Source organism: Odontesthes bonariensis, chromosome 12, assembly GCF_027942865.1.
Source record: "Odontesthes bonariensis isolate fOdoBon6 chromosome 12, fOdoBon6.hap1, whole genome shotgun sequence".
NCBI classification, from domain to species: domain Eukaryota; kingdom Metazoa; phylum Chordata; class Actinopteri; order Atheriniformes; family Atherinopsidae; genus Odontesthes; species Odontesthes bonariensis.
In genome coordinates, this window is record NC_134517.1 from 34,838,095 (window position 1) to 34,864,137 (window position 26,043).

The 26,043-nt window shown below is 44.6% G+C and overlaps 2 protein-coding genes across 2 annotated transcripts; one reads left to right on the forward strand and one right to left on the reverse strand.

The window, feature by feature from the left end:
• Positions 1 to 431: 431 nt before the first annotated feature.
• hspd1 (heat shock 60 protein 1) lies at positions 432 to 7,561 on the forward strand. Its single transcript, XM_075480219.1, has 10 exons — positions 432 to 534; positions 2,653 to 3,164; positions 3,254 to 3,349; positions 4,327 to 4,420; positions 4,512 to 4,680; positions 4,762 to 4,861; positions 4,951 to 5,196; positions 5,275 to 5,449; positions 5,528 to 5,706; positions 6,664 to 7,561. Exons 2-10 carry the CDS (start codon positions 2,655 to 2,657, stop codon positions 6,829 to 6,831), a joined length of 1,737 nt encoding a protein of 578 aa, XP_075336334.1. The 5' UTR covers positions 432 to 534; positions 2,653 to 2,654; the 3' UTR covers positions 6,832 to 7,561.
• Positions 7,562 to 9,144: 1,583 nt separating this feature from the next.
• On the reverse strand, positions 9,145 to 24,861 carry coq10b (coenzyme Q10B). The gene is made up of 5 exons (XM_075480220.1): positions 24,698 to 24,861; positions 19,436 to 19,591; positions 18,135 to 18,327; positions 14,231 to 14,332; positions 9,145 to 11,602 (listed from the first exon to the last, which is right to left on the reverse strand). The coding sequence occupies exons 1-5, from the start codon at positions 24,793 to 24,795 to the stop codon at positions 11,435 to 11,437; spliced, it is 717 nt and encodes a 238-aa protein (XP_075336335.1). The 5' UTR covers positions 24,796 to 24,861; the 3' UTR covers positions 9,145 to 11,434.
• Between the last annotated feature and the right edge of the window lie 1,182 nt (positions 24,862 to 26,043).

Below are 26,043 nucleotides of genomic sequence, written 5' to 3' on the forward strand. Positions count from 1 at the left end.
GATAAAAACGCAAATTAAAAAAAAAAAACTCTCTATTCAATGAGGTGTGAACACTAAGAGTGACTTTTAAACCACATTTTCAATTATTTATATCAAAGCCACGCAATCCAAGCTCGCGCAATATTGCACAACGTCAACTTTGACCCGTATTTTTTTTCCTCCAATAGAAGGCGAGAAAATTCTAGAACAGTCCGCCCCGGAATGAGCATGAATTCACACATTAATGAATAAATCTGTCATAACCGCTAAAGTGAGCGCGCACGGCGCGAGACCGTGTCGTTAACTGGTGTGTTTAGGAGCCAAAATAAGCATTTTTGGTTTGTTGGAAGTGTAAAAATAAAATGAAATAAAACCGGTCAGCTGGTGCAGTTATGCTGTATGCAGGGTCCGGGGTGCGCCGGTTAATAACCCGGATGTTATAGCCCCATGTGCAGTTCCAGACTCCGCAGCTCCACACGACTTTCCTCTCCTCGGGTCGTTATATCATTCCGTCTGACAGACCTCGTGCCAGCTGCAAGGCTTTTTACCTCACAGGTGAGCGCGAGCCTTTTCTTACAACCGTTCAAACTGATATTACAGCTGTTTACGTCGCACGCGAGCCAGTATTTTTTTTTAATGCTAAGCTTGATAGAAATGGAGCCGATTCCTCCTCATGACGTGCAAGGACGCGCGAGTAAAAAAAATGTCTCTGCAGGTTGTGGCCGCGCGCCTCCCGGTTGATCTCAACCCGATTAACGTGTTTGATCAACTGTCTCGTGACCGATGGACGGTTAATTAACGGTTTGATTTCGGCCCACGTGAACCGAACGTTAGGAGTTTGATGTTGAGTAACTGATGAATGTGGCAGGGATGGGGAGGCTGCTCCGCACGTGCTTTTACAGTTTGACCTTGTGACGCACGACCTGAAGAGCACACGTGGGGGGGCGACCAGGAACTGTGGCAGTTTGATATTTTTACAAAGTAATTCATAAATAAAACCGAACTAAGTTCTGTACGATGAAGGCGAAACACCGAACGAAAATGTGGTGAAAATGATCATGAAAAACGTCGTTAAAGTTCTTGAATTAGATTAAAAATAACAATTAGATATTTAAATAGTCAGTTTTCATAATAAGTAGGAAAAGTAAAGCGTTTAATTACGTGTTGAGGTCACTTTTGTGATGTCTGAAGGACAAAAACCAAAAATGGTTCCCAGCTGTCATTAGTAGCCTTGAATTACAAGTTAAAAAATGTGAATTATTTATTAAAAACACCTGAAAAAAGACAATTAAACTCAACCTGGGAGTGTAACTCCTGCTCAGTTCTGCACTGTTAGACTGAACCAGATCTTAAAAAGTAGAAAACAGAAGGATTAGTGGGATCATTAAACAAAAAGGATTAAATTGTTCAGTTTTAATTTAATTAAACATCAACTCTCAGTTTAAGTTGGGATTGAACATCAACTTCAGCAGCTTTTTAAACCCTTTGTCATGTTTTTCTTTCTGTTGTCGCCTTCAATCATTTAAAAACGTCAGGAAAAAGGAGAAATATCCTTTGATTTCATATATTTGACCCTAAATCAACTTTTTACATGTTTTTTGCAGCATTTTTTTTAACATTAATCAACTTTTTGGGCCATTTTTATGGTTTTGTCTTCTGGATTTTGGTGATTTTTCGCATTCTCACCTGGTTAGGGTTAACCCTGATTTTAGTGGCTCTCTGCAGTTGGATCCATCATTTGTTCCTCACCTGTATGTCACTTTGGATTAAAGCATTGCTAAATTAGGAAATGTGACATCTAAGATTATTATTTTTAGTTAATTTAACCAAAAAAACTGACAACACAATGTGTCTAATGACTAATTTTGAATTAAATTTACCTTTTAAAAAGGTTCACACTCTAATATGTTAGAATTAGCTAATTTCTCAGGGATCATTAAGCCTTTTTAAAGTAGCAGATTATTGATTAATCACTGGTTTCGTGTCGTGTGTTGTGGCCACCAGGGGGTGCAGTCTGTGTTTTTTAGCTCAACTCGTCTGTTTCCTCCACAGAGATGTTTCGTTTACCTACAATCATGAAGCAGAAATTAAACAAACTCAGTTTAAGTTGGGATTGAACATCAACTTCAGCAGTTTTTTAAACCCTTTGTCATGTTTTTCTTTTGGTTGTCGCCTTCAATCATTTAAAAACGTCAGGAAAAAGCAGAAATATCATTAATTTCACATATTTGAGCCTAAATCAACTTTTTACATGGGTTTTGCAGCATTTTTTTTTAACATTAATCAACTTTTTGGGCCATTTTTATGCTTTTCTCTTCTGGATTTTGGTGATTTTTCGCGTCATTTGTTCCTCACCTGTATGTCTCTTTGGATTAAAGCATTTGCTAGATTACGAAATGTGACATCTAAGATTATTTTCAGTTAATTTAACCAAAAAACTGACAACACAATGTGTCCAATGACTCATTTTGAATTAATTTAACCTTTTTAAAAGGTTCACACTCTAATATTTTAGAATTAGCTCATTTCTCAGTGATCATTAAGCCTTTTTAAAGTTGATTAGGTTATTGATTAATCACTGGTTTCGTGTCATAGCGTGCTGTGGCCACCAGGGGGTGCAGTTGGGACGCGATCTGTGTTTTTTTAAGCTCAACTCGTCCGTTTCCTCCACAGAGATGTTTCGTTTACCTACAATCATGAAGCAGGTGAGGCCCGTCAGCCGGGCGCTGGCTCCTCACCTCACACGGGCCTACGCCAAGGATGTGAAGTTCGGCGCCGACGCTCGCGCTCTCATGCTGCAGGGCGTGGACCTGCTGGCTGACGCTGTGGCGGTCACCATGGGCCCGAAGGGTCGCACCGTCATCATCGAGCAGAGCTGGGGCAGCCCGAAGGTCACCAAGGACGGCGTGACGGTGGCCAAAGCCATCGACCTGAAGGACAAGTACAAGAACATCGGCGCCAAGCTGGTGCAGGACGTGGCCAACAACACCAACGAGGAGGCCGGCGACGGCACCACCACCGCCACGGTTCTGGCCCGCGCCATCGCCAAGGAAGGCTTCGACACCATCAGCAAGGGCGCCAACCCCGTGGAGATCCGCCGCGGCGTCATGATGGCCGTGGAGACCGTCATCAACGAGCTGAAGAATCTGTCGAAGCCCGTCACGACCCCCGAGGAGATCGCACAGGTAAGCGGGCGCCGGGCGCCGTGGTCTCTGCCGTGGCGGGGATGATAGTCACCTGCCGTTAGCTGGTGACTAACTGTGGAACCTTTCAGGTCGCCACGATATCGGCCAACGGAGACGTGGAGATCGGAAACATCATTTCCAACGCCATGAAGAAGGTCGGACGCAAGGGCGTCATCACAGTGAAGGTAAAACACCCGAAGCTCTGATTGGCAGCTTAAAGGGATAGTTCGCCTCTTTTGACATGAAGCTGTGTAACATCCCATATCAGCAACATCATTTCTGAACATCTTCTTACCCCCTGCTGCGTCCTGTGAGCAGAGTTCCAGCCTCGTTTTGGTGTTGATGAAGGTAGTCCGGCTAGTTGGCTGGGGTTTAAAAAATAAAGCGTTTTGCTTCTCAAAACAATATGTGTTCAAAAGAGTAATACATTTGCATCAGAAAATGGTTCTCCAGGAGAAAGTCAGAGCTCACAATCTCTTGGCCCTATTTTCTCTCCCTTCGTATCACTGCCTGCTGTGCAGAACGAAGTGCAGACCGAGTATATGTTTTTTTTAAACATATATTTATTGGTTTTTCATGTTAATATAACAACATCCAACAATTTAAACATCCAAAACATATGGCAGTAAAGAAAATGATAATTAAATGATTAAAAAAGATACAATAAACCGCAGTAATTAGTCAGCAAATTACTGTGCAATGAATATGAAATAATAACAATAATAAATTTTAAAAAAGTATTCAAAATGTAGGTTACAGCTTGCACTCCCAACAACAAATTAAATAATTTTCATCATCTCATTCTCCCTCCCTCAACAGCTCCAGAAATATAAAATTCAGAAGCCCGCTTTCTAACAATATAGGTCAGCTTCTCAAGAGCCAAACTCGATGTATGTATTACTCTGTTGAACGCATATTGTTCTGAGAAGCAAAACGCTTTATTTTTTAAACCCCAGCCAACTAGCCGGACTACCTTCATCAACACCAAAACGAGGCTGGAACTCTGCTCACAGGACGCAGCAGGGGGTAAGAACATGTTCAGAAATGATGTTGCTGATATGGGATGTTACACAGCTTCATGTCAGAAGAGGCGAACTATTCCTTTAATGAACGAGTTCGTTTTGGGTAAAACGTTAACGTTTGTTCTCGTTCGGCGTCCCAGGACGGCAAGACGCTGCACGATGAGCTGGAGATCATCGAGGGCATGAAGTTTGACCGCGGCTACATCTCGCCTTACTTCATCAACACGGCCAAAGGTGAGGCTGCGGGTCGCATCGCGGCGTGCACGGCGTCCTCGCCTGCGACGGACCCGTTTTCACCGCCCGGCTTGTTTTTCGTGTCCAACAGGTCAGAAGTGCGAGTTCCAGGACGCCTACGTGCTGCTGAGCGAGAAGAAGATCTCCAGCGTGCAGAGCATCGTGCCGGCGCTGGAGATCGCCAACCAGCACCGCAAGCCGCTGGTCATCGTGGCGGAGGACGTGGACGGAGAAGCCCTGAGCACGCTGGTGCTGAACAGGTGCGTCGCGCTCGTTCTCCGCTCGCCTGAAGCGCGTTTTCCCCCCGACGCGTTTAACGAACGATCTGCTTTCCCGTGCAGGCTGAAGGTCGGGCTGCAGGTGGTCGCCGTGAAGGCGCCGGGCTTCGGCGACAACCGGAAGAACCAGCTGAGGGACATGGCCGTCGCCACCGGAGGAACCGTACGTCTCTGCTCTCGCCGCCGTTTGGCGTAGCTCGGAGCGCCGTCCTCACCGCGCTGACCCCGTTTCTTTGCCGCCCGTCCTTTCAGGTGTTCGGGGACGAGACCTTCGGCGTGGCGCTCGAGGACATCCAGGCGCACGACTTCGGCAAAGTCGGCGAGGTGCAGATCACCAAAGACGACACGCTGATGCTGAAGGGCGGCGGCAGCCCCGCCGACGTGGACAAGCGGGCGGCGGAGATCGTGGAGCAGCTGGAGAGCACCACCAGCGACTACGAGAAGGAGAAGCTGAACGAGAGGCTGGCCAAGCTGTCGGACGGCGTGGCGGTGCTGAAGGTGCGGCTCGCCGCTGCGCGCTGGCAGCCATCTTTACGTCAGGAAGAGCAAACCTAAGACGCCTTTTCTGCTTTTTAGATCGGAGGAACGAGCGACGTGGAGGTGAACGAGAAGAAGGACCGCGTGACGGATGCTCTGAACGCCACCCGGGCAGCCGTGGAGGAGGGCATCGTCCCCGGCGGCGGCTGCGCTCTGCTACGCTGCATCCCGTCCCTCGACACCATCAAACTCGCCAACAACGACCAGAAGATCGGTGAGTAAAGCACGCCGCCCCCCCTGCGTTTCTGTGACATCTGGACGCCGTTGAACCCGTTTGCGACCTCCCCTTTAGGCGTGGACATCATCAGACGGGCGCTGCGTATTCCTGCCATGACGATCGCCAAGAACGCCGGCGTGGAGGGTTCGCTGGTGGTGGAGAAGATCCTGCAGGGACCTCCGGAGATCGGCTACGACGCCATGTTGGGAGAGTACGTCAACATGGTGGAGAAGGGCATCATCGACCCGACCAAGGTACAAACGGACGGATTTCTGACCATCCGTGATGTCACATGACCTGTTGCTCTGTCGTTATGTATGGAACTCAAACTGAGACGAAACAAACGACTGGATTGTTTTTAAAAACAAAAAAACTTTTAATTTAAAAATGTTGCTGCCAGTTGATCTTTTTTTTCATTTTTAATTCCATAAATATTTTAAATTATTCCACAAAATAAAACTTTTTACACAATCGACAAAAGAAAAATTCGATTAATTTTATAAATCTGTTTTTATTTAGAATTTGAACTTATTTTACACAAAATATATTTAAAAAAAATATTTTTCATTTTTAAATAAAATGTCTAAGTATTTAGATAATTTAGTTTAAAAAAATAAATAAATTTATTGTTTAAAAACATTGTAAACTGGGAATTATTTAAATTAAATTGGTTTAAATTATTATTTATTTTTGATTATTTAAATTCTGCAGATGTAAAAAATCAAACTAATTTATTTTTAAACCATTTTTAAATTAATTCTCTATATTTATTTAATCTTTATTCTTATTCCTATAAAAATGATCAGTTCTTTTATCTTATATATTTTCTTTTTTTTTTCGTGCTTTTTAAAATTCTTCCACAAAAGATTTTTATAAGTAAAAATTTACATTAAACAAAGGCTTTTAAAAATATTAATTTCTACTTTTTCTATAATATTTTTACATTGACAAAAATTTTTTTTTAGTTTAATATAAAAATATTTTAGTTTACAGAATTTTTGTAATTGGTTTTCATTTAAAATGTTTTAAAATCAAGTTTTACAATATATCAGTAAAAAAAATAATGTATGTGTGTATGTATGTATATATATATTTTCCTCTAAAATCTCAGAACTTTTTCAGAACTGTTTGAGGTTCAGATTTTTATTCTAAAGTGGAAGATTTTCAGGAAGTAGCCACGTCCGCTTTAACCTCCTCCTCTGCCTCGGCAGGTGGTCCGGACGGCGCTGCTGGACGCCGCAGGCGTGGCGTCTCTGCTCTCCACCGCCGAGGCCGTCGTCACGGAGATGCCCAAGGAGGAGAAGGAGATGCCCGGAGGAATGGGAGGAATGGGAGGCATGGGCGGAATGGGAGGAATGGGCGGCGGCATGGGTTTCTGAGCCCGCCCCCCGGACTTTGTACAGACTGAATCAGCAGATTTGAGCTGGAGGCGGCGGCGTCGCCTCCACGGAAGTCGGCCATGATTACGAATGGTCGACGACTCAAAAGACTGAGAGCCGACGGCGCCCTCCTCACACCTGCACAAAACTCGCCATTAAAAACGCTAACGGGGTTCACCTGGACGGACGATTCGTGGTCATTTCAGCCGGCCGGGTCCACGTTTTCCCCGCCTCGGATTCGGGGAGACGAGGACTCGTCTTTAACGCTTCGTGGCGTCTCCCCCGACTCGGAGGAGGCGGGCGCCGCGTCGACCCGCCGGGCTGAAACTACCAGAACCGACCGTTCGGTGGACCAGACAGAGCAGGACCTCCATCTTGTCGTAGATTTCTGTTTAATTCTTTAGTTCTTTTTTTACATGCTTGTCATCAGTGATTTGATCCAATTAAAGCAGTTTTCTTACAGACTCTGAGCTTTTAGCCTGTTGTGTTCGGACAAAGAACGCCTGAATGTTTACCCGCCGTCATGCTTCCGTGTACGGAGGAAGAGGAGGAAGAGGAGGGATCGGGTTCCTCTGCAAAGTGTAAATGTGAATATCTCAATTTCGTCCTGAACTAACAGAAACGAGCTGCGTAAAGCAGCCAGTAGGTGGCGTCTGTGCTCCAGCAGCAGTGATTGGTTCATGTCTGTGTTTGTGATTCTTTTTTCTATTTAATAAACTCAATATCTGAACATTCAGGTCCATGTCGGCGCTTCATTTAACTTCTGAGCAAAGCTTTGGTCTCCATCAGGGAACATTTACAGATTTCTGTCCGAGTTTTACACCAAAAGTTTGAATTTCAACCGAAACTTATTAAAATGTGTATTAAAAGCAACAAAACGGAACGGGAATGTTGGAAGAAAACTGCATATTTTCTACGGCTGTGTTGGAAACCGCATACTACATACCATATACGTATATTATGAAATGCATATAATATACATATAACATGATTATATTATGTCTATACTGCATACTGCACACTAATCGATCAGACAGTATGCAGAGTGTTTACCCACAATGCATTTCGCTCCTGCCCGAGCTGAAATCAGCCGGCCTGAAGCTGATTTCTCTTAAGCTCTAAACTCTGTAAACTTTAGCAACATTTGAAACATTTTCAGGTGAGAAAGTAGTCGTTTAGATCCCCAACGTGTTGAAAACCTGACAAAATACCGGCTGTTTACAATTTTGTTCCCACGAATTCGGCGCTACTAAAGCTAGCCGTAGTGAGCAACGCACTTCCGGTTATTTTCACAAAATAAAATACCCGTTGCCTTTTATCATAGGGAAAGCCATTACCATACAATTGGTGCTTTTGTTTTGAAAACAGGAAGTGAACCTACCCTCGTCGTAGCTAGCTTGAAACTGCCGTTTTGACAGGAAATGACGATCGGCGACGTCACGTTGCGTTGCATCTTGGGTAGTTTGAGTATGAGTAGTAACCTCATGATGCATACCCAACATTTAGGAGAATCTAGGATGCATCCGGGAACTTAAAAGTTAAAGTTAGTATGAGTAGTTGGCGGTTTTGAACACAGCCTATATTTTAATGATAGAAGAAAGATGCATATTTTTATAAAATAGAAGAAAGTTCATACTTTTTCATAGTTGTGATATTATAGAAAACTAAAAATATTAAATTCAAATGTATGAAACGACACTAAAAGCAAATATGATTAAACAAAGCTTAACTTCTTGTGTAAAGAATTAAAAATAACTGATCTTCAGTCTGTTAGAGACAATATTTCAATGTGTTGAAATCAGTAAAAACCTTTAAATGTGGATAAATTCTGTAGGTCGAAGCTTAGATGAATCAGAATTTTCATTTGAAAACTTTCACATTCGATCCATACGTTTGATTTGTAGTTTAAATATTATGTTTTGTGTCAAAGTCACATGATCTCAGTTTTTATGCGTTTTTCTGAGCGTTTTGATAAAGTTTCAGGTCTTAAACTTAATTTTTAACAATTAAAACAAGAAAAAGGTCAAATGAAGCTGCTGAATGACTGAGATCAGACGTTTACTTAGTGAAGAAATAAAGTTTAACTGGACTTTGCCTCCACTTATTTGTCTTGAGTGACCTTTGTGAGGTTAAATAAAGGTTTGAATAAATGAATAAGTTGAGTTTCCACCTCCTCGGGGTGGTTTTTCTGTCTGATATCATCTGTATATCTGTTAAAGACATGTGGACCTGTGTGGTAACGCAGATATTTAGGTCATGAGGTTAAACCTTGTCCTTCCACCTATTCTCACATGATGAAAGAAAAACATTGGCTTGTTTTTTTTAGAAAAAAATACTTTATACATCATGCAGTTGGTACATCTTTATGAAGCCGTTGGACACACATTTACACAAAGTCCCAGGAAACAGAGTACAGCTCCGTCTGAAGTGATGCTAAATCTAATATTTACACACTAAATGTTGACCTGAAGCTGCCTGAGTTAACATTTACAGTCAGTCACCGTTGGATCTGAGGAGAGATGAAGGTCGGAACATGTTGCGTGTGACCCGTTAACGAGAGCTTCTGCTTCTAAATGCTAACCACAAACTCTAAAATTCACAGTGAAACTAAGCAATAAATATGATAAAAGTGGGCGAAATGTTCCTTTAAAACGAGATAAATACGCTGCCAGCAGGCGCCGTGCGGCTTCATCGGACTTTCACATGCTTTTACGATCTGAGCAGAAGTAAAACCAGCTTATTTGGATGGTTTTGGTGTAACCCGACCAGCCACAACATTAGCACCACGTGCCCTCGCTGCGTTTCCTTTAAAGTTTGGAGATAATTCAGATAAAACTGAGCCCTTCTCTTTCCTGGTGGTTCTGATCCGTCAGCGTACACGGGGGGGACTTTAAAAAGTCCCAACTGGACCTTCAGGATCTCAGTTAAAGCCGAACAGGAAGTGACGTCACAGAGCCGGTTTTAATGTTGTGGCTGATCGCTGAACGTGTTCTGAATCGCTCACGTTCAAGTCGGACCCGAAACCGAACCGAACCGCTTTCTGATCCGAGCGGAGCGGAAACGTTCGGGCCTCGCCGCTCCTGCAGGTTCTGACATCACAGATCAGGTGTGAGAGGAGAAAGGATCCGGTTTGGACCGGAAACCTGAAACAGATTTAAAGTCGTTACAAAAAGCGGGTCAGAAACTCTGAGGCTCCGGCTCCGGCTCCGGCTCCGGCTCCGGCTCCGGGTCCGGGTCCGGGTCCGGGTCCGGGTCCGGCTCCGGCTCCGGCTCCGGGTCCAGGTCGGTTAATTAAAACAGGAAGTGGCTCTATCTTCCCGGTTTTGATCATTTTCCTGCAGACTGAAGGCGTTTCAGCACCGGTTCTGAAGACGTTCTGGCGGCAGCCGGGATTCAAACCCTCCACCCCGAGGAAGAATAACTTGGAAGCATTTGGAAGAATAAAAGCTGATTTTCACAGTTTATTTGATCCGGATTCGTCTCTACGACACCGGTTTCTTCCAGAACTTTTGCTTCTAAGTTCGTCTCCGGAACCACTTCAGTGGAAAAGACCTGAAAGTTCGGCTCTGATCGCGTTAAAGACGAATAAAATCAGCTTCAGTTTCCTCTCAGCAGCGAATCTGGACCCCAGAGCTGTGACACACACGGGCCTCAGTTTGGACCCGGACGTGAACTCTCGTGGTTCTGAACGTACGACGAACGCCGTCTCTAACGTTTAAAAATTATTCTTCTTCTGGCTTCATTAGTACCGACGAACAAGCTCCATCCCTCATCTGTTCACGTCCGTTTTACTTCTAGAATCTTTGCGTTTATACAGATTTATTCTAATATTTTCTTTGCATTTGTGTTTCGGATATAAACGAAAACACAAATGTTTTCTGAACACGATAAAACTCACTGAAATTAGTTGTTTTTTCTGAACTAAAAGTGTTAGAAAATAGATTAAAAAATGCCCCGTTTTCCCCCACAGTGCGCTGGAGTATCTTAAAAAAACGGATTCTGTCAGAAATGAAAATAAAATGTGCAGTTTTATGATTAAATTTGACTAATCTTCACATTAGAGAAGCTGGAACCAGCAGATATTCACTGAAAATGTGTCAAACTTTATGAAAATGATCAGATAATTTAGAAAATATTATTGTTTGTGGAGGAATGGTGAAGCCTCTCCTGGTTCCAGGCGGATTATCTGACGGCACATTGAGATCATTTCAGGATAAAAGTTGAATGTTTGCGAGCGTCGTCTGTTTCCAGATGTGCTGCCGGCTGATGCAGCTGCTGTTTCCAGATGTGCTGCCGGCTGATGCAGCTGCTGTTGACAGATGTGCTGCCGGCTGATGCAGCTGCTGTTTCCAGATGTGCTGCCGGCTGATGCAGCTGCTGTTTCCAGATGTGATGACGCACAGCTGGGAGCTCAGTTTCACAAAGCGGGCGCAGACCCAGGAGTTTTAGCAGCGGGGTGACGCTCGGCCGCCGGATCGGCGTCGGCTCTGAAAACTGAGGCGTGGGAAATGTTCGTGGGGAAGGCACTGCGGTTCGCCGGTGGAGCACAGGAGGCGGCTTCCGTCTCTTTGGCGTCGTGTTGGATCGGCCGGGCTCGCCGCCGCTACGTGTGGTGGACCTCGTGGAACATGAGCTCGCGCGGGATGGGCGTCTCGGCGCCGTGGACCTTGGAGGCGCGGCGCTCGAACGCAGAAACCATCTGCTTCACCACCTCGTCGAAGAAGACGTGAGCCAGCTGAGAGTGGATGAGGGAGCGGAACTCGAAGGAGATCTGAGGAGGCAGAGCGGGGGGGGGTGTTAGAGGTAGCAAGCCACAGAGAGACAACCCGGCAGACGCGTCACGGACGCTTCTGCTAGGGCTGAACGATATGGACAAAAATTAATATCTCCATATTCATGCCAGATACGATATGACTGCGGGTTCAGTGAAAAATAAAAAACATCATCACACAAAAGAAGCACGTCTGCATTCATCGGGTCTTGAGTTGGAAGTTTGTTGTTATAAAATGTTAAACTGACGTACGGTTCAGTCGTCCGTCTCCACCACAGCTCCGTGGTTGTGGCAAAACGTTCAATTTCACGGAGCTCGGATTCAACATTCATTTTACGTTCGTTGTAGATTTTTGGAATGGGACTCCACTCTCTCACTTCGGTCCCACATCAAGAGCATCACTAAATCTGCCTTTTTTCACCTCAGAAACATTTCAAGACTCTGGCCCTCTTTATCTGACTCAGTAACAGAGACCCTCATCCACTCGTTTATCTCCTCCCGCCTGGACTACTGCAGCGGTGTCCTGTCTGGGCTGCCCAGTAAGGCCCTTGACTGGCTGCAGTATGTTCAAATCTCAGCTGCCATGGTGCTAACTCACACCGAGCCCTGGCAGTACATCACCCCCATCCTAAAGCAACTTCACTGGCTCCCATTCAAAGCACGCATCACCTATAAAATCCTTCTCTTGACCTACAAATCTCTCCACTCACTCGCACCTGAGCACATCTCTGATCTCCTCCACCCCTACTCCCAGTCACGGCTTCTGATCTCCTACTTTCCGTTCCTGGCACCAGACTGAAAACATATGGAGATAGGGCCTTCTGTTCAACTGCCCCCACCCTATGGAACAATCTGCCACTTCACAACCGTTCTGCCCTCTCTACTACAGTTCAAAAAGAATCTAAAAACACATCTCTTCTCCATGTCCTACTCTTCTTAAACCCGCCCCTCCGGCCCTACCCTTCCCCCCTTCTTTTCTCTTGTTAAGCGACCTTGGGTACCTTGAAAGGCGCTATATAAGCCCAAGTTGTTATTATTATTATTACTTCTTGATTAAAATATGTTGGGGATGGTATTTTGTAACGTTTGTCCAGCGTCTGAACCCTTCTGAAAGCCCTCTTTAGTGACGGTGTACACGGGCACCATGTGGTATGTTACAGCATCTGTAAGGTCTTTGTGCCCGGTGGACGTCGACTCGTATGGCGTAACGCTACTGAACGCATCAGCGATCAAACTTTGCTTTGGCTTCACTTCTCCGCCGTTCCTCTCACATGGCTGCACTCTCCGTGCAGTACGTGCTGTTGGTGTTTCAGGTGGTGCAACATGTTTGTTGTGCTGCCTGACCTCGACCTGCACAACACCTCGCTCTGGTTCACATCCTCTTTTCTGAATCCAAAACGCCTCCAAATAATGGAGAATGGCTTATTTTGACCAAATCCGTCGAATGCGCAGATTCTGCGCCGGCCTCATCTTCTCTTTTTAATTTCCCCGCTGTGAATGTAGTTAGTGTGTCTGCCTCACTCCCTCGGATGTTTGTCATTGGCTGGCTTCCGCTCTACATAAGGGCGAGCGTAAAAATGATGTTTGCGACTGCCTGAGCTGCACATGCGGGGAAATCTATATTGTTGAATTTGCGATATTAATATCTTGAATGTTCATATCTAGATATTGATTAGGGATGTTAACCGATGACCGTATGACCGATGGTTGACCGAATCAATGTCGTCTGTATCTTTAGAAATGTTATGCGAGCATGAGCCATCCCACGTTGAGTCTTTTGAAAAAACAAAAACAAATGTAGAAATTGTTCTCATCGTTACTGCACCAGTCTCACAGCCATTTTGACGGGAGAAGTTAAGTGTTGCGTGTAGGCTAATGCAAATGTATCCTGACGGCAATATTGTGACAACCTTCCCTGCCAGCTTGTTAGTGGCTGCATGTGGACTACGACATAATGATAATTGTAACACTGTAATGGCAAAAGACACAAGACTAACTTAGCCTACTTGTTGTGATATATTCGTCTGTACTTAAATGGCATGACGACAGGAACTTATTGCAAAGGATTTTGTGCAGCATAGGCTACGCCACAGAGGCTGTTGGCATTTGGTAAGTTTTTTTTTTTTTAACGAAGTCATTGGTTTACCTACTTTCCTGTAACACCGCCAAATGCACCGTTCTCTGTTTGTGACTTTGTAACGGGGGCTTTTAACAGCCCGAGTTCGGTGCCGCGTTTGATTCGTGTTTAAAAAGTACCGTGACTGGAAGGGCGCCGCTGCGCGTAATGTGTGGCTGTGCGTGTCTGCGCAGGCACAGCAATTATTTTTCTACCCGAAACCCTTATTCCTCCACAAGTACGCCTAGAACTAGTGGTCAATGATTGGGGAAAATGTAAAATACCAAGGGCAGGAACTAACATTGATTGTGTGATGGGAGCCTAACCAGTCTAAAATGGGGGCATAACTTGTTCCACGCGACAGATATCATAAATGGCACTTATAGAATTTTCGGTGACCGACTTTAATCGACTAATGAGGCTCAGTGGTCGGTCAAGACTTTTTTTTAAATTTCGACATCCCTAATATTGATAAGATAACGATATATCGTTCAGCCCTAGCTTCTACTCACAGCAAAATCCACGGTGCAGGTCCGCGGGTACCCAGGGAGGCCCGGGCTGAAGCGCCAAACCGTCTCCAAGTGGTTGAACAGCTTCCCTTCCGAACAGGACGCCTGAGGAGCAGAAACAACATCAGCAAAGCGATCCGAACGTTTCACTCGACACATTTCTGTCCAAAACAGAATCAGAGCCTCGGAAAAAGCAGCTCCTGCCCTGAAACTCTCACAGACTGAGCTGAGCTGAAACTTTGAGGCTGAAACCAGAGAGCCTGAGGTTCAGTTTAAAGCCGTTTGAACCCGGTGCCCCCCGCCCTGAGACCGGAGCACCACATTGTTGGTCCTTCTTCCACAGCTGCTCTTTTCTTTCTCCATTTGTCTCCCTGATGACAGTTTGGAAAGCTGCCTCTTTTTAAACGGTAACACGACTCCCATCAAAGCCTCAAGTGTCTTAAGAACCAGTTCTGAGTCCTTTACTCAGCGAAAAGAACACAAGAATGTGTTAAAAACCGCTTTAATTTCATGTTAAAATCACATTGATGGGTATAAAATACACGATACACACTGCTGGAGCGTAAAAGCAGAATTAAATTTGCATCTTTGATAGATTAAACTCAACTAAACTGTTTTTCTTTTTACCTCCATCGTGCAGCTGAGATCATTTCATGTTTTCACTCGACTGAGGACAAAAGCTCACTCATAAATAAAGATGATCTAACATGAACCAAAGCTCAGTTAAAAATGTTGGTGATTAATTATAAATACTTTCATGCCGAGTTAAAAAACACAGAAGAAGTGGATCATAGAGTCCGAAAGGGAGTAAAAACATTCAGTTTGTTTACAGAAAAAAAGATAAAACAGATTTATTAATGTGGAACGAGATAAACGAGGAAACTAAAGGAAAAACGGGTTGGGGTCGCCACTCTGGTTTATCAGCTTCTTATCACATCCAAGCAGACGGAATATTTCTGAAAGAGGAGAAGCCGATGGTGGGAACGTCCCGTGATACGACCACAGGGGGCACAGCTAAAAGCTGGTAGTGGCTAACATGGCTAACAGCTGGTCCTGGCTAACATGGCTAACAGCCGGTCCTGGTAAACATGGCTAACAGCCGGTCCTGGTAAACATGGCTAACAGCCGGTCCTGGTAAACATGGCTAACAGCCGGTCCTGGTAAACATGGCTAACAGCCGGTAGTGGCTAACAGCTGGTAGTGGCTAACATGGCTAACAGCCGGTCCTGGTAAACATGGCTAACAGCCAGTCCTGGCTAACAGCCGGTCCTGGTAAACATGGCTAACAGCCGGTCCTGGTAAACATGGCTAACAGCCGGTAGTGGCTAACAGCTGGTAGTGGCTAACATGGCTAACAGCCGGTCCTGGTAAACATGGCTAACAGCCGGTCCTGGTAAACATGGCTAACAGCCGGTCCTGGTAAACATGGCTAACAGCCGGTCCTGGTAAACATGGCTAACAGCCGGTCCTGGTAAACATGGCTAACAGCCGGTAGTGGCTAACAGCTGGTAGTGGCTAACATGGCTAACAGCCGGTCCTGGTAAACATGGCTAACAGCCGGTCCTGGTAAATATGGCTAACAGCCGGTCCTGGTAAACATGGCTAACAGCCGGTAGTGGCTAACAGCCGGTAGTGGCTAACATGGCTAACAGCCGGTCCTGGTAAACATGGCTAACAGCCGGTAGTGGCTAACATGGCTAACAGCCGGTCCCAGCTAACATGGCTAACAGCCGGTCCCAGCTAACATGGCTAACAGCCGGTCCTGGTAAACATGGCTAACAGCCGGTCCTGGCTAACATGGCTAACATCCGGTCCCGGCTAACATCCGGTCCCGGCTAACATCCGGTCCCGGCTAACATCCGGTCCCGGCTAACATGGCTAACAGCCGGTCCTGGCTAACATCCGGTCCCGGCTAACATGGTTAACAGCCGGTCCTGGCTAACATCCGGTCCTGGCTAACATCCGGTCCCGGCTAACATGGCTAACAGCCGGTCCCGGCTAACATGGCTAACAGCCGGTCCCGGCTAACATGGCTAACAGCCGGTCCCGGTAAACATGGCTAACACCTGGTCCTGGCTAACATGGCTAACAGCCGGTCCCAGCTAACATGGCTAACAGCCGGTCCCGGCTAACATGGCTAACAGCCGGTCCTGGTAAACATGGCTAACAGCCGGTCCTGGTAAACATGGCTAACAGCTGGTCCTGGTTAACAGCTGGTCCTGGTTAACATCCGGTCCCGGCTAACATCCGGTCCCGGCTAACATCCGGTCCCGGCTAACATCCGGTCCCGGCTAACATGGCTAACAGCCGGTCCTGGTTAACAGCCGGTCCTGGCTAACATCCGGTCCTGGCTAACATCCGGTCCTGGCTAACATCCGGTCCCGGCTAACATGGCTAACAGCCGGTCCCGGCTAACATGGCTAACAGCCGGTCCTGGCTAACAGCCAGTCCTGGTAAACATGGCTAACAGCCGGTCCTGGCTAACAGCTGGTCCTGGCTAACATGGCTAACAGCCGGTCCTGGTAAACATGGCTAACAGCCGGTCCTGGTAAACAGCCGGTCCTGGCTAACATGGCTAACAGCCGGTCCTGGTAAACATGGGTAACAGCCGGTCCTGGTAAACAGCCGGTCCTGGCTAACATGGCTAACAGCCGGTCCTGGTAAACATGGCTAACAGCTGGTCCTGGCTAACATGGCTAACAGCCGGTCCTGGCTAACATGGCTAACAGCTGGTCCTGGCTAACATGGCTAACAGCTGGTCCTGGCTAACATGGCTAACAGCCGGTCCTGGTAAACATGGCTAACAGCCGGTCCTGGCTAACATGGCTAACAGCCGGTCCTGGTAAACATGGCTAACAGCTGGTCCTGGCTAACATGGCTAACAGCCGGTCCTGGCTAACATGGCTAACAGCTGGTCCTGGCTAACATGGCTAACAGCTGGTCCTGGCTAACATGGCTAACAGCCGGTCCTGGTAAACATGGCTAACAGCCGGTCCTGGCTAACATGGCTAACAGCCGGTCCTGGTAAACATGGCTAACAGCCGGTCCTGGTAAACAGCCGGTCCTGGCTAACATGGCTAATAGCCGGTCCTGGTAAACATGGCTAACAGCCGGTCCTGGTAAACATGGCTGACACCTGGTCCTGGCTAACAGCCGGTCCTGGCTAACAGCCGGTCCTGGTAAACATGGCTAACAGCCGGTCCTGGCTAACAGCTGGTCCTGGCTAACATGGCTAACAGCCGGTCCTGGTAAACATGGCTAACAGCTGGTCCTGGCTAACATGGCTAACAGCTGGTCCTGGCTAACATGGCTAACAGCCGGTCCTGGTAAACATGGCTAACAGCTGGTCCTGGCTAACATGGCTAACAGCCGGTCCTGGTAAACATGGCTAACAGCCGGTCCTGGTAAACATGGCTAACAGCCGGTCCTGGTAAACATGGCTAACAGCCGGTCCTGGCTAACATGGCTAACAGCCGGTCCTGGTAAACATGGCTAACAGCCGGTCCTGGTAAACAGCCGGTCCTGGCTAACATGGCTAATAGCCGGTCCTGGTAAACATGGCTAACAGCCGGTCCTGGTAAACATGGCTAACAGCCGGTCCTGGCTAACATGGCTAACAGCCGGTCCTGGTAAACATGGCTAACAGCCGGTCCTGGCTAACAGCTGGTCCTGGCTAACAGATAGTGTTTTTTGATAGAACGACTAAAGTTTTTATAAACGGGTTAAATGTTGAAGGCTGTTGTTGGAACATCTGGATTGTGTCCCATTGACTGTTTTTTTAACCTTTTTCCTGCCTCTGTTTGTATCCTTCTGATGTTGACATTTAAGACCAGTTTTACATCCAAGAAATATAAATAAATGCAGTAAAACACCGCTCTGCCTTTGTGAGCTGGAAGCTTGAACTTACTTTGACGAGGTGGGGGCGCACAGTCGTGATGAGGGAGGTGTAGTTCTCTAGCACAGGGGGGAAACCCACGGCGAGTTTGGCCTTGCAGAACCCAGAACGCTTGAACACCACCTCCGACTTCTTGCACCAGGGAACAAAGTCCCGGTAGTTTTCCACGCCGGCCACCACGTCATAGATCTCCTGCATGGAATACCTGCAGAGCGGCGAGGGGGGGGGTGAAGGTCAGACACGCTAAACAAGGCCGCCACGGGACCAAACTCATGACCCAGAACGAGGTCGGAGAGGAGCGGCGATAGCAGGAAACACAGAAATAACAAACAGCAGGCAGGAGGCGGACTGCATCACCGCTGTCATGTTGTTCTATTTATACCTGCAGATTTAATGATTATGACCCGTCAGTGGAACACAGGAGGACATTTAGTGCGTCACTCCTGCATGCAGACAGAACCACGGACACTGTGACCCTCTGATCTGTGAGGGTGCGACTGGAAGGACAGAACCAGGTTGAATAAGAGCAGCTGGACCTCTGCTTTTTGCTTCTTGAAGACGCATCAGCGCTCATCCGAAAGGCTTCTTAATGAGAGCTGAAACAGGGTGCTTGCTCTTTTTCCAAATTAAAATTCCAGACTTTATCCAGACTTTTTTAAAACTGATACTTTTTTTCCCCCCAAGACCTTAACTTTATGTACTTGTAACTTGTGTGCCTGCTGCCTACTTCATTGGTTGAGATTGTACCAACTGTGTTTATTAGAAATGTTCATTTTTATAGGCTAGTATTCAATGAACAAATGCATTATTCACAGTAAATTACGCTTTTACTGAGGAAAACGTTTCAAAACATGAAAATCACAAGTACATCTCAATAGACCTCAGCAGTGACGTTACGAAAATGTGCCAGACTAGGCTAAGCATGCGTTGATTGGATATAATCCCATTAGGCTAATACAGTACGTGCCCAGTTAGTAAAATGATAGTTTTATAGCCTACCTTCCTATTTCTCATTTCACAATGCCTTTCAGCATACTGTAAAATTCTACCATACATTTATTTTCCATACTTTATTAAGACTTTCACACAAAATTCAAGACTTTTCAAGGTCTGGAAAACAGTGCTTCAAAATTCCATACTTATTAAGACTTTCAAGACTTGCGCAAGCACCCTGTGAAACGTCTCCGAGAAACGATTCCTCAAATAAAGGAAAAAGGTCCAAAGCATTGGGAGTTTGTGTGAAGCTGCTTTAAAAGCCAAAGAATGCCACTTTGTCTTTGTCACATGAACAGAATGAGCGAGCGCAGACCCACCCGATGATGCGCCTCTCTGAGTACTCCTTCCTCTTGGAGAAGGAGTTGGTGAGGTTGAAGAAGCTGCGGGCCGGAAGCACGACGCCGCGCCCCGGCATGGTGGCGCCCAGCAGCGGAGGAACACGCGTCATCAGGATCCCACATGACGACAGGTATCTGATCACAAAAACAAACAAGTGAGGACACAGGGTGAAGCTCTGAGTCAGCCTGACCTTTGAACCCAGCCTCAGATTAATCCATCTCTGACCGGGAAAAACACAAAAGTTACACTTAAATTCAGCCGCCGTTCATGGAGCAACACCAATGTCCACTTTTTCAGCTACTCTGTGACCTCTGAGGATCCGCACCACAGGAGGTAAAACTGGTCTGAATGCATGCTCACACAAGCAGGAAGTACATCCTGAGCTACTAAACCCCAAATGTACGAGCCCAAACTACAAGCTGCTGCAAAGCGCCCGTGTGCTGTGAGCTGGAAAAGTTGCACTTTACATCAGACTTTGTGTTTGTGGACTTTGAGATCATCGTTTCACCAACATTTCAATAATAACCCATCAATAGAAACACAAATGAACAAGCAAATCAACCGTTAACTCACAAAAGCTCTTTTACTGCTCACATTTGTCAGGGGAAAACTAATTCTCCTTCTCTCGAATGTGGAAAAGCTAAAAGTTTGCATCGAAACTACAAAACTAAAACAACTTATTTATAGATTTACAGGCTCGAGAAGTTAGGGTGCCTCAACTGTTGATATAACTCAGTTAAAAGACGAGAAAAGGTGTCCACAATACGCAGCGGGGATGCTAAACGGATCAAGTAGAAGAGAAAGAGACCAGAAGAACTGCAAAAACACTCAATGAGACTGAAGACACATGAAACAACCAGGAAAACATACAAAACTACCAGGAAAACACACGAAACTACCAGGAAAACACACAAAACTTTCCGTAAAACATGCAACTACCAGGAAAACACACAAAACTATCCGAAAAACACACGAAACTACTAGGAAAACACACGAAACTATCCAAAAAACACACGAAACTATCCTAAAAACATGAAACTACCAGGAAAACACACAAAACTATCCGTAAAACATGCAACTACCAGGAAAACACACAAAACTATCCGAAAAACACACGAAACTACTAGGAAAACACACGAAACTATCCAAAAAACACACGAAACTATCCTAAAAACATGAAACTACCAGGAAAACACACGAAACTATCCGAAAAACACACGAAACTACCAGGAAAACACACGAAACTACCAGGAAAACACACGAAACTACCAGGAAAACACACGAAACTATCCAAAAAACACACGAAACTACTAGGAAAACACACGAAACTACCAGGAAAACACACGAAACTACTAGGAAAACACACGAAACTACCAGGAAAACACACGAAACTACCAGGAAAACACACGAAACTATCCAAAAAACACACGAAACTACCAGGAAAACACAAAACTATCATGAAAACACACAAAACTATCCGAAAAACACACGAAACTAACAGGAAAACACACAAAACTAACAGAAAAAGGCACAAAACTACCAGAAAAAGCTCATAGACGTCTGCCTGAATGATCCAGGTGGAACTCCGGCTCCAGTTTCTCTTCCAGGAAGCGAATAAGTCAACATAAATAGACCAACAGCAGGAATTGTCTGCATCGCAGGAAATACTGAACAAAGGTGTCACACTGACCCGAATCGTCCTCTAATGCTTGAATGCTTTTTGTTATTTGGCCGCTGACTTTCAGAGCTCCTTCAGTCTTTTTCTTCCTCACCGAAGTGGGACAGGAGTATTAATCCTGTAATACCTGTACACCTGAAACATAAGCTTTATAGCTGCCACTCAGACGCACAGTCAGACCGTCTCAGATGCCGATAAAGAAATGAGGTCAAGGGCAGCTGCTCCACAAAGCGCTGCACAGACCTGCATCACTGAGTTTAATAATGTCTGACAGGAACTGTACCTTCTGTTCGGCCTGAGGGGCAGAAAGGTGCAGAAGTGTGTCAACAATTAGACTTTAGCTGCAGGTAATGCTGCTTTTATTCCAGTTAAACTTTGCTCTCTCACCGGGTTTGTGACAAACTGCACAGAAGAAGTTTTAGTTCAGATGAGTTATCTGAAACTTTCATTTAAAGACAAACCCACAGTCTTTGGTGCCATCACCACTCTTTAAATGGCTTAATCAAATCAACATCAGTGTTGCGGAGCCTCTGAGATTTATTGATTCATTATCAGCTGATCAAAGGAATGTTGATCACCAACTATTCTGATGACTTGGTAATCTTTACTGGTTTACCGAGCAAATATTCAATGCTTCGGGGTTTCAAAGGAAAGAATTTGCTGCGTTTCTTTGTGCTAAAATGGATATTTTCGGGGGTTTGAATACTTTGACCTGAACAAACATTCCCTCCTTTTGTTTTCTCTGAGGCGGCTGTGAAAACCACCGAGCAATCCGTCACATGACTGCCAGTTCCACCCAGTCCTGTAACCTTTACGAAATTCACAAGGTGAACATGGATGCAAAACTTACATTTTAATGGTGCCACATGAACCTAAAGTCAAATTAACAACTTTGACAAGTCATTACCCTTCACTACAATGTAAAATATCCACTTTAAAACTTGAGGATTGTGGAGAAGTATTAAGAAAACAAGTGTATTTTAAACCATTTTTCACCCAAACGGTTGCTGCTCTAAAGCCTGAGGGATCTAAAGACCAAATCCTCCCCGACACCATGAATGGGCACTCTATGAATGCTGGGCGGGTACAAACTGACTCGTAACCTTTACCACAGCTATTAACTTGTAACTCGGAGCTGCAACTCGATGTGTCTGATGGTTTGATTGGTCCGCCGTTTCTGGCTGTCATTCCCAACACCTGTGGTTCCCCGTTCCACAATGTCCCTGGCACCAGATGCTTTAAAGCACATTTTTGCACAGTACACCGGCTTCTTTCCAGGACTTTTAATAACTCGCATAGAGTCAAAGAATAATCGATAAAACAAACAACTCTGTTGTGTGTAAAAATAAATCCTTTGAATATAAAAAGAATTGTAAGTAAACTAGTGAACAGATTTACAGGCCTCCACATGCACAGATAGCTAATATAACTAAGTTAAAGGCTACAAAAAAAGAAAACACACAGAATACTTAGAAAAGCACACTGTGGCGTCGCTAAACAAAGACAAACATGTGTGGAGATTCAAGTAGATGAGATAAAGACCAGAACAACCGAAGAATGTCTGTAAAAAGGCACAAAGAAACCACAAAAAATGACCACAAAGACACTAAAGATCTTCAAAAAGACTAATAAAAATGACCACAAACACACTAAAGATTATCAAAAAGACTAAAAATGACCACAAAGACACTAAAGATCATCAAAAAGACTAAAAATGATGACAAAGACACTAAAGATCATCAAAAAGACTAATAAAAATGACCACAAAGACACTAAAGATCATCAAAAAGAGACCAAAAATGATGACAAAGACACTAAAGATCTTCAAAAAGACTAATAAAAATGACCACAAAGACACTAAAGATTATCAAAAAGACTAAAAATGACCACAAAGACACTAAAGATCATCAAAAAGACTAAAAATGATGACAAAGACACTAAAGATCATCAAAAAGACTAATAAAAATGACCACAAAGAATACAAAACAAGCTCAGACTTAAAAATATCACAGAAATGCAAAAACCACCTCAGAGATATTCAAGACTATCACGAAAAGACTCAAAACTACCACAAAGAAATGCAAATCAAGGGAAAAGAGGAGAAAGTGCAACAAAGAGACAAAAAAAAAAACAGGCCTTTAAAACAACACTTTATGACCCCCAAAGGCCCTAAACTCAGTGAACTTAACTCAATATTTAATCATTAATTAATATGACGTCACAATATCCCGTCGTCATCAGCTCAAACCCGCCGTCCTGCTCTATTCGTGGCATCGAACAGGAGCCGGCTCACTTGTACCTGAAACATGATACACCTGACACTTTGTACTGACCTCATGCAGGTGTACAGAAGAAGAAATGTGCAGCCGTGGCTGAGAAACTAGAGCAGTCACACTGAGACGTAAAGCAGAGGCCGGGGCTCCGCTCACAGACCGACTTTGACAAGGTTTAACGTGTCTTTGACATAGTTAAAGACAAGTTAAAGCAGGTCACAGGAGCTGATATTCAAGCAGACTATGGGGGAGCTGTGGCTCGAGATAGAAACTGTAAATATAAGTCGAAACCAAACATTTGAGGACCGACTATAGATGGAAGTATTTACACAACCGCCTTTGGCCCAAGAAAAGCATCAAATACTCACTTCTAAGAATCATAAACTGAGCAAATTTTCATGCCTCGGTTTCTTTAAAAAACATAAATAGTGACTCATTCATTCAACTGAAGGTTGTAAGATAAAACATTTAATTTTAAGGGCATCTGCTGAGTATAAAAGGGAATATACAAACTCCTGATCCGGCCCCACATTTCTCTGTTTCCTTCCAAGCAGCCAGACTTTCTTTAATCTTTTAAAGTGGTCATCAATACTTCTTTCAAAGTTTTTCTAGCTGCCGTTTCACTCATTTTCAGTCCAGTCCTATGAATCATCCAGGCAGAAAAAAGGCTGTTAACTCAAAGGATCAACCAGTGTTGTGACCGCACATAACAGACAACTTGGCAAAGATTTTAAACTGGATCTTTAGGCACTTTGTTACCAGCAGCCTGTCACACAGACACATTATTTGTTCCCATTTCTGTAGTTGCATCTCTGAAAAACACCAAAGATAACACAGTTTGACAGCTTTTGAAGGTCCCCGGTAAACGAACCCTGGCCGCCTAAACAAACAGGGTTCAGGCTGTTTTCCTGCCAATACAAAACGAAATTAGGAGCGTTTTTTTACACAGTAAAGTTTGTATCTATACAAGCTATGTGAAATGGGCTTGAAAAACGGGGGCCCGCGCCTCAACACAGCTTTACGTCTAGCTAGTTACGCCCCTGTTTTTTTTCGGCCTTTAAAAAAAGTTTCTTGTCGTTCAACACATCCGTGAAAACTTAAAATCATAAAAAAAAAATAGTGTCTATTCAAACTCAAACGTGTTTAAATACAACTGAACCGAAGTATTCCTCAACCAACTTCGATAATTTCGGTAACGTTCCTCCAACTGTTAGACGACTGTATACGTTAGGTGTTCCTCTCCTCCACCCTCCATGTTTGGTCGACAGTTAAGAGTCCAAACTCTTTACCTGAAGTTGTTTCTGCCCCGCACTTCCCGACCGGTTGTCCTCGGTAACTGCTTCAGGTACTCTGCTACTCTTTGAAGGCTCCTGCTTCCTCTCGCCATCTTCTTTCTTTGACGGCTTTCTTCTTCAACCCGCCGCTACAGGTTTCCTGTCAAGACAGTTTCGGCACTATGGCCACGCCCCCCGTCATATATCTCTCCACGCCTGCCATTGGTCGGTCTTTAAACACGGGGAGTTTTGATTGGCCGGCCCGGCCGTTTCGTCAGCTGAATACTTTGACGTTTGTGTACGCGCGTGTGCGCGCACAGGGCAGTCACGAGATGCTGGCTCAGGTTTCAGTTGACCTGATACGCAGGTTCATTTTGTTTTTAGAAAAAACTCACAAATACGCAACGATTGTGTCTAGTTGATCACTTTTAAAGGTTTTTCCACTGTAACTGTGCTTCATGTTGGCTTAAACACGGAAAATATAGACAAACTGCAGCCAATCAGGGCTGTTTATGGGCATGTCGTCGTTAATCTGTTGGATTATTTTTGCTGTTTTGTTCATGTTTTTTAGAAGCGTTTTTGCTTCTGGAGGAACCTTCTCGACTAAAAGTGAAACCACTTTGTAGAAATACCCCGTCATAATGAAAGTAAAAGTAGAAAAATGTAATTATAAAAATACTGGAAAGTACCGTATGTAATTAATTTTTGGTTGACGTAATTTCTTATTTTGTAAAACGTTTGTTTTGCTCAAACTTTTTATAAATATCAACAAATAATTGATTTAAACAAAAACACTGAGCCCCTATTTTAGAAGCCAAAGGCATGAAAGCGTGTCTGCATGACAATACATGTAATTGGCATTTAATATTCAATTATCATTTCATATAATGATTTCTGTTTTTTTTTTTTAAGTATAATCTTCAACTTTAACATAACTTAAACTGTAAAGAAATGCAGAACCTCACATTTTTACTGTCATAAATGTACTCCAGGTCTTTATTTATTATTATTTATGGCTGCTCTGACCACATTATCATCTGATATTCATTTTAATTGGCTATTTTCTTCATTGTACACCTTACAGTGTGCTGTCTGCTTCGGTCTCTGATCATCACAGGCTACCTCTCTTCTTTGTCACTGATCCACTTGACAGGACTGGGAATATTTATTCTAAATAGATGTTTGCAGTAACACTTCAGTGACTGAACAAATAGGGTCAAATCTCCAGTCCTTTGTGCTTTGCTGGTTCCAGGCTTGTTTTCTGTGTTTTCTTTGGTGCCCAACAGAATGATTTTTTAACAACGAGAGGATGTCAGAGTGAATTTCCTGGAGCAGGAAACACAAATCAACTCACACATGAA

Coding starts and splice junctions, on each gene's coding strand:
- hspd1 (XM_075480219.1), top strand. CDS start 2,655: ATGTTTCGTTTACCTACAATCATGAAGCAGGTGAGGCCCGTCAGCCGG. Junction 3,350..4,326: donor AGGGCGTCATCACAGTGAAG/GTAAAACACCCG, acceptor TCGGCGTCCCAG/GACGGCAAGACGCTGCACGA. Junction 4,421..4,511: donor CTTCATCAACACGGCCAAAG/GTGAGGCTGCGG, acceptor CGTGTCCAACAG/GTCAGAAGTGCGAGTTCCAG.
- coq10b (XM_075480220.1), bottom strand. CDS start 24,795: ATGGCGAGAGGAAGCAGGAGCCTTCAAAGAGTAGCAGAGTACCTGAAG. Junction 19,592..24,697: donor CGGGGCAGAAACAACTTCAG/GTAAAGAGTTTG, acceptor TTTTGTGATCAG/ATACCTGTCGTCATGTGGGA. Junction 14,333..18,134: donor TGCGCCCCCACCTCGTCAAA/GTAAGTTCAAGC, acceptor TCTGCTCCTCAG/GCGTCCTGTTCGGAAGGGAA.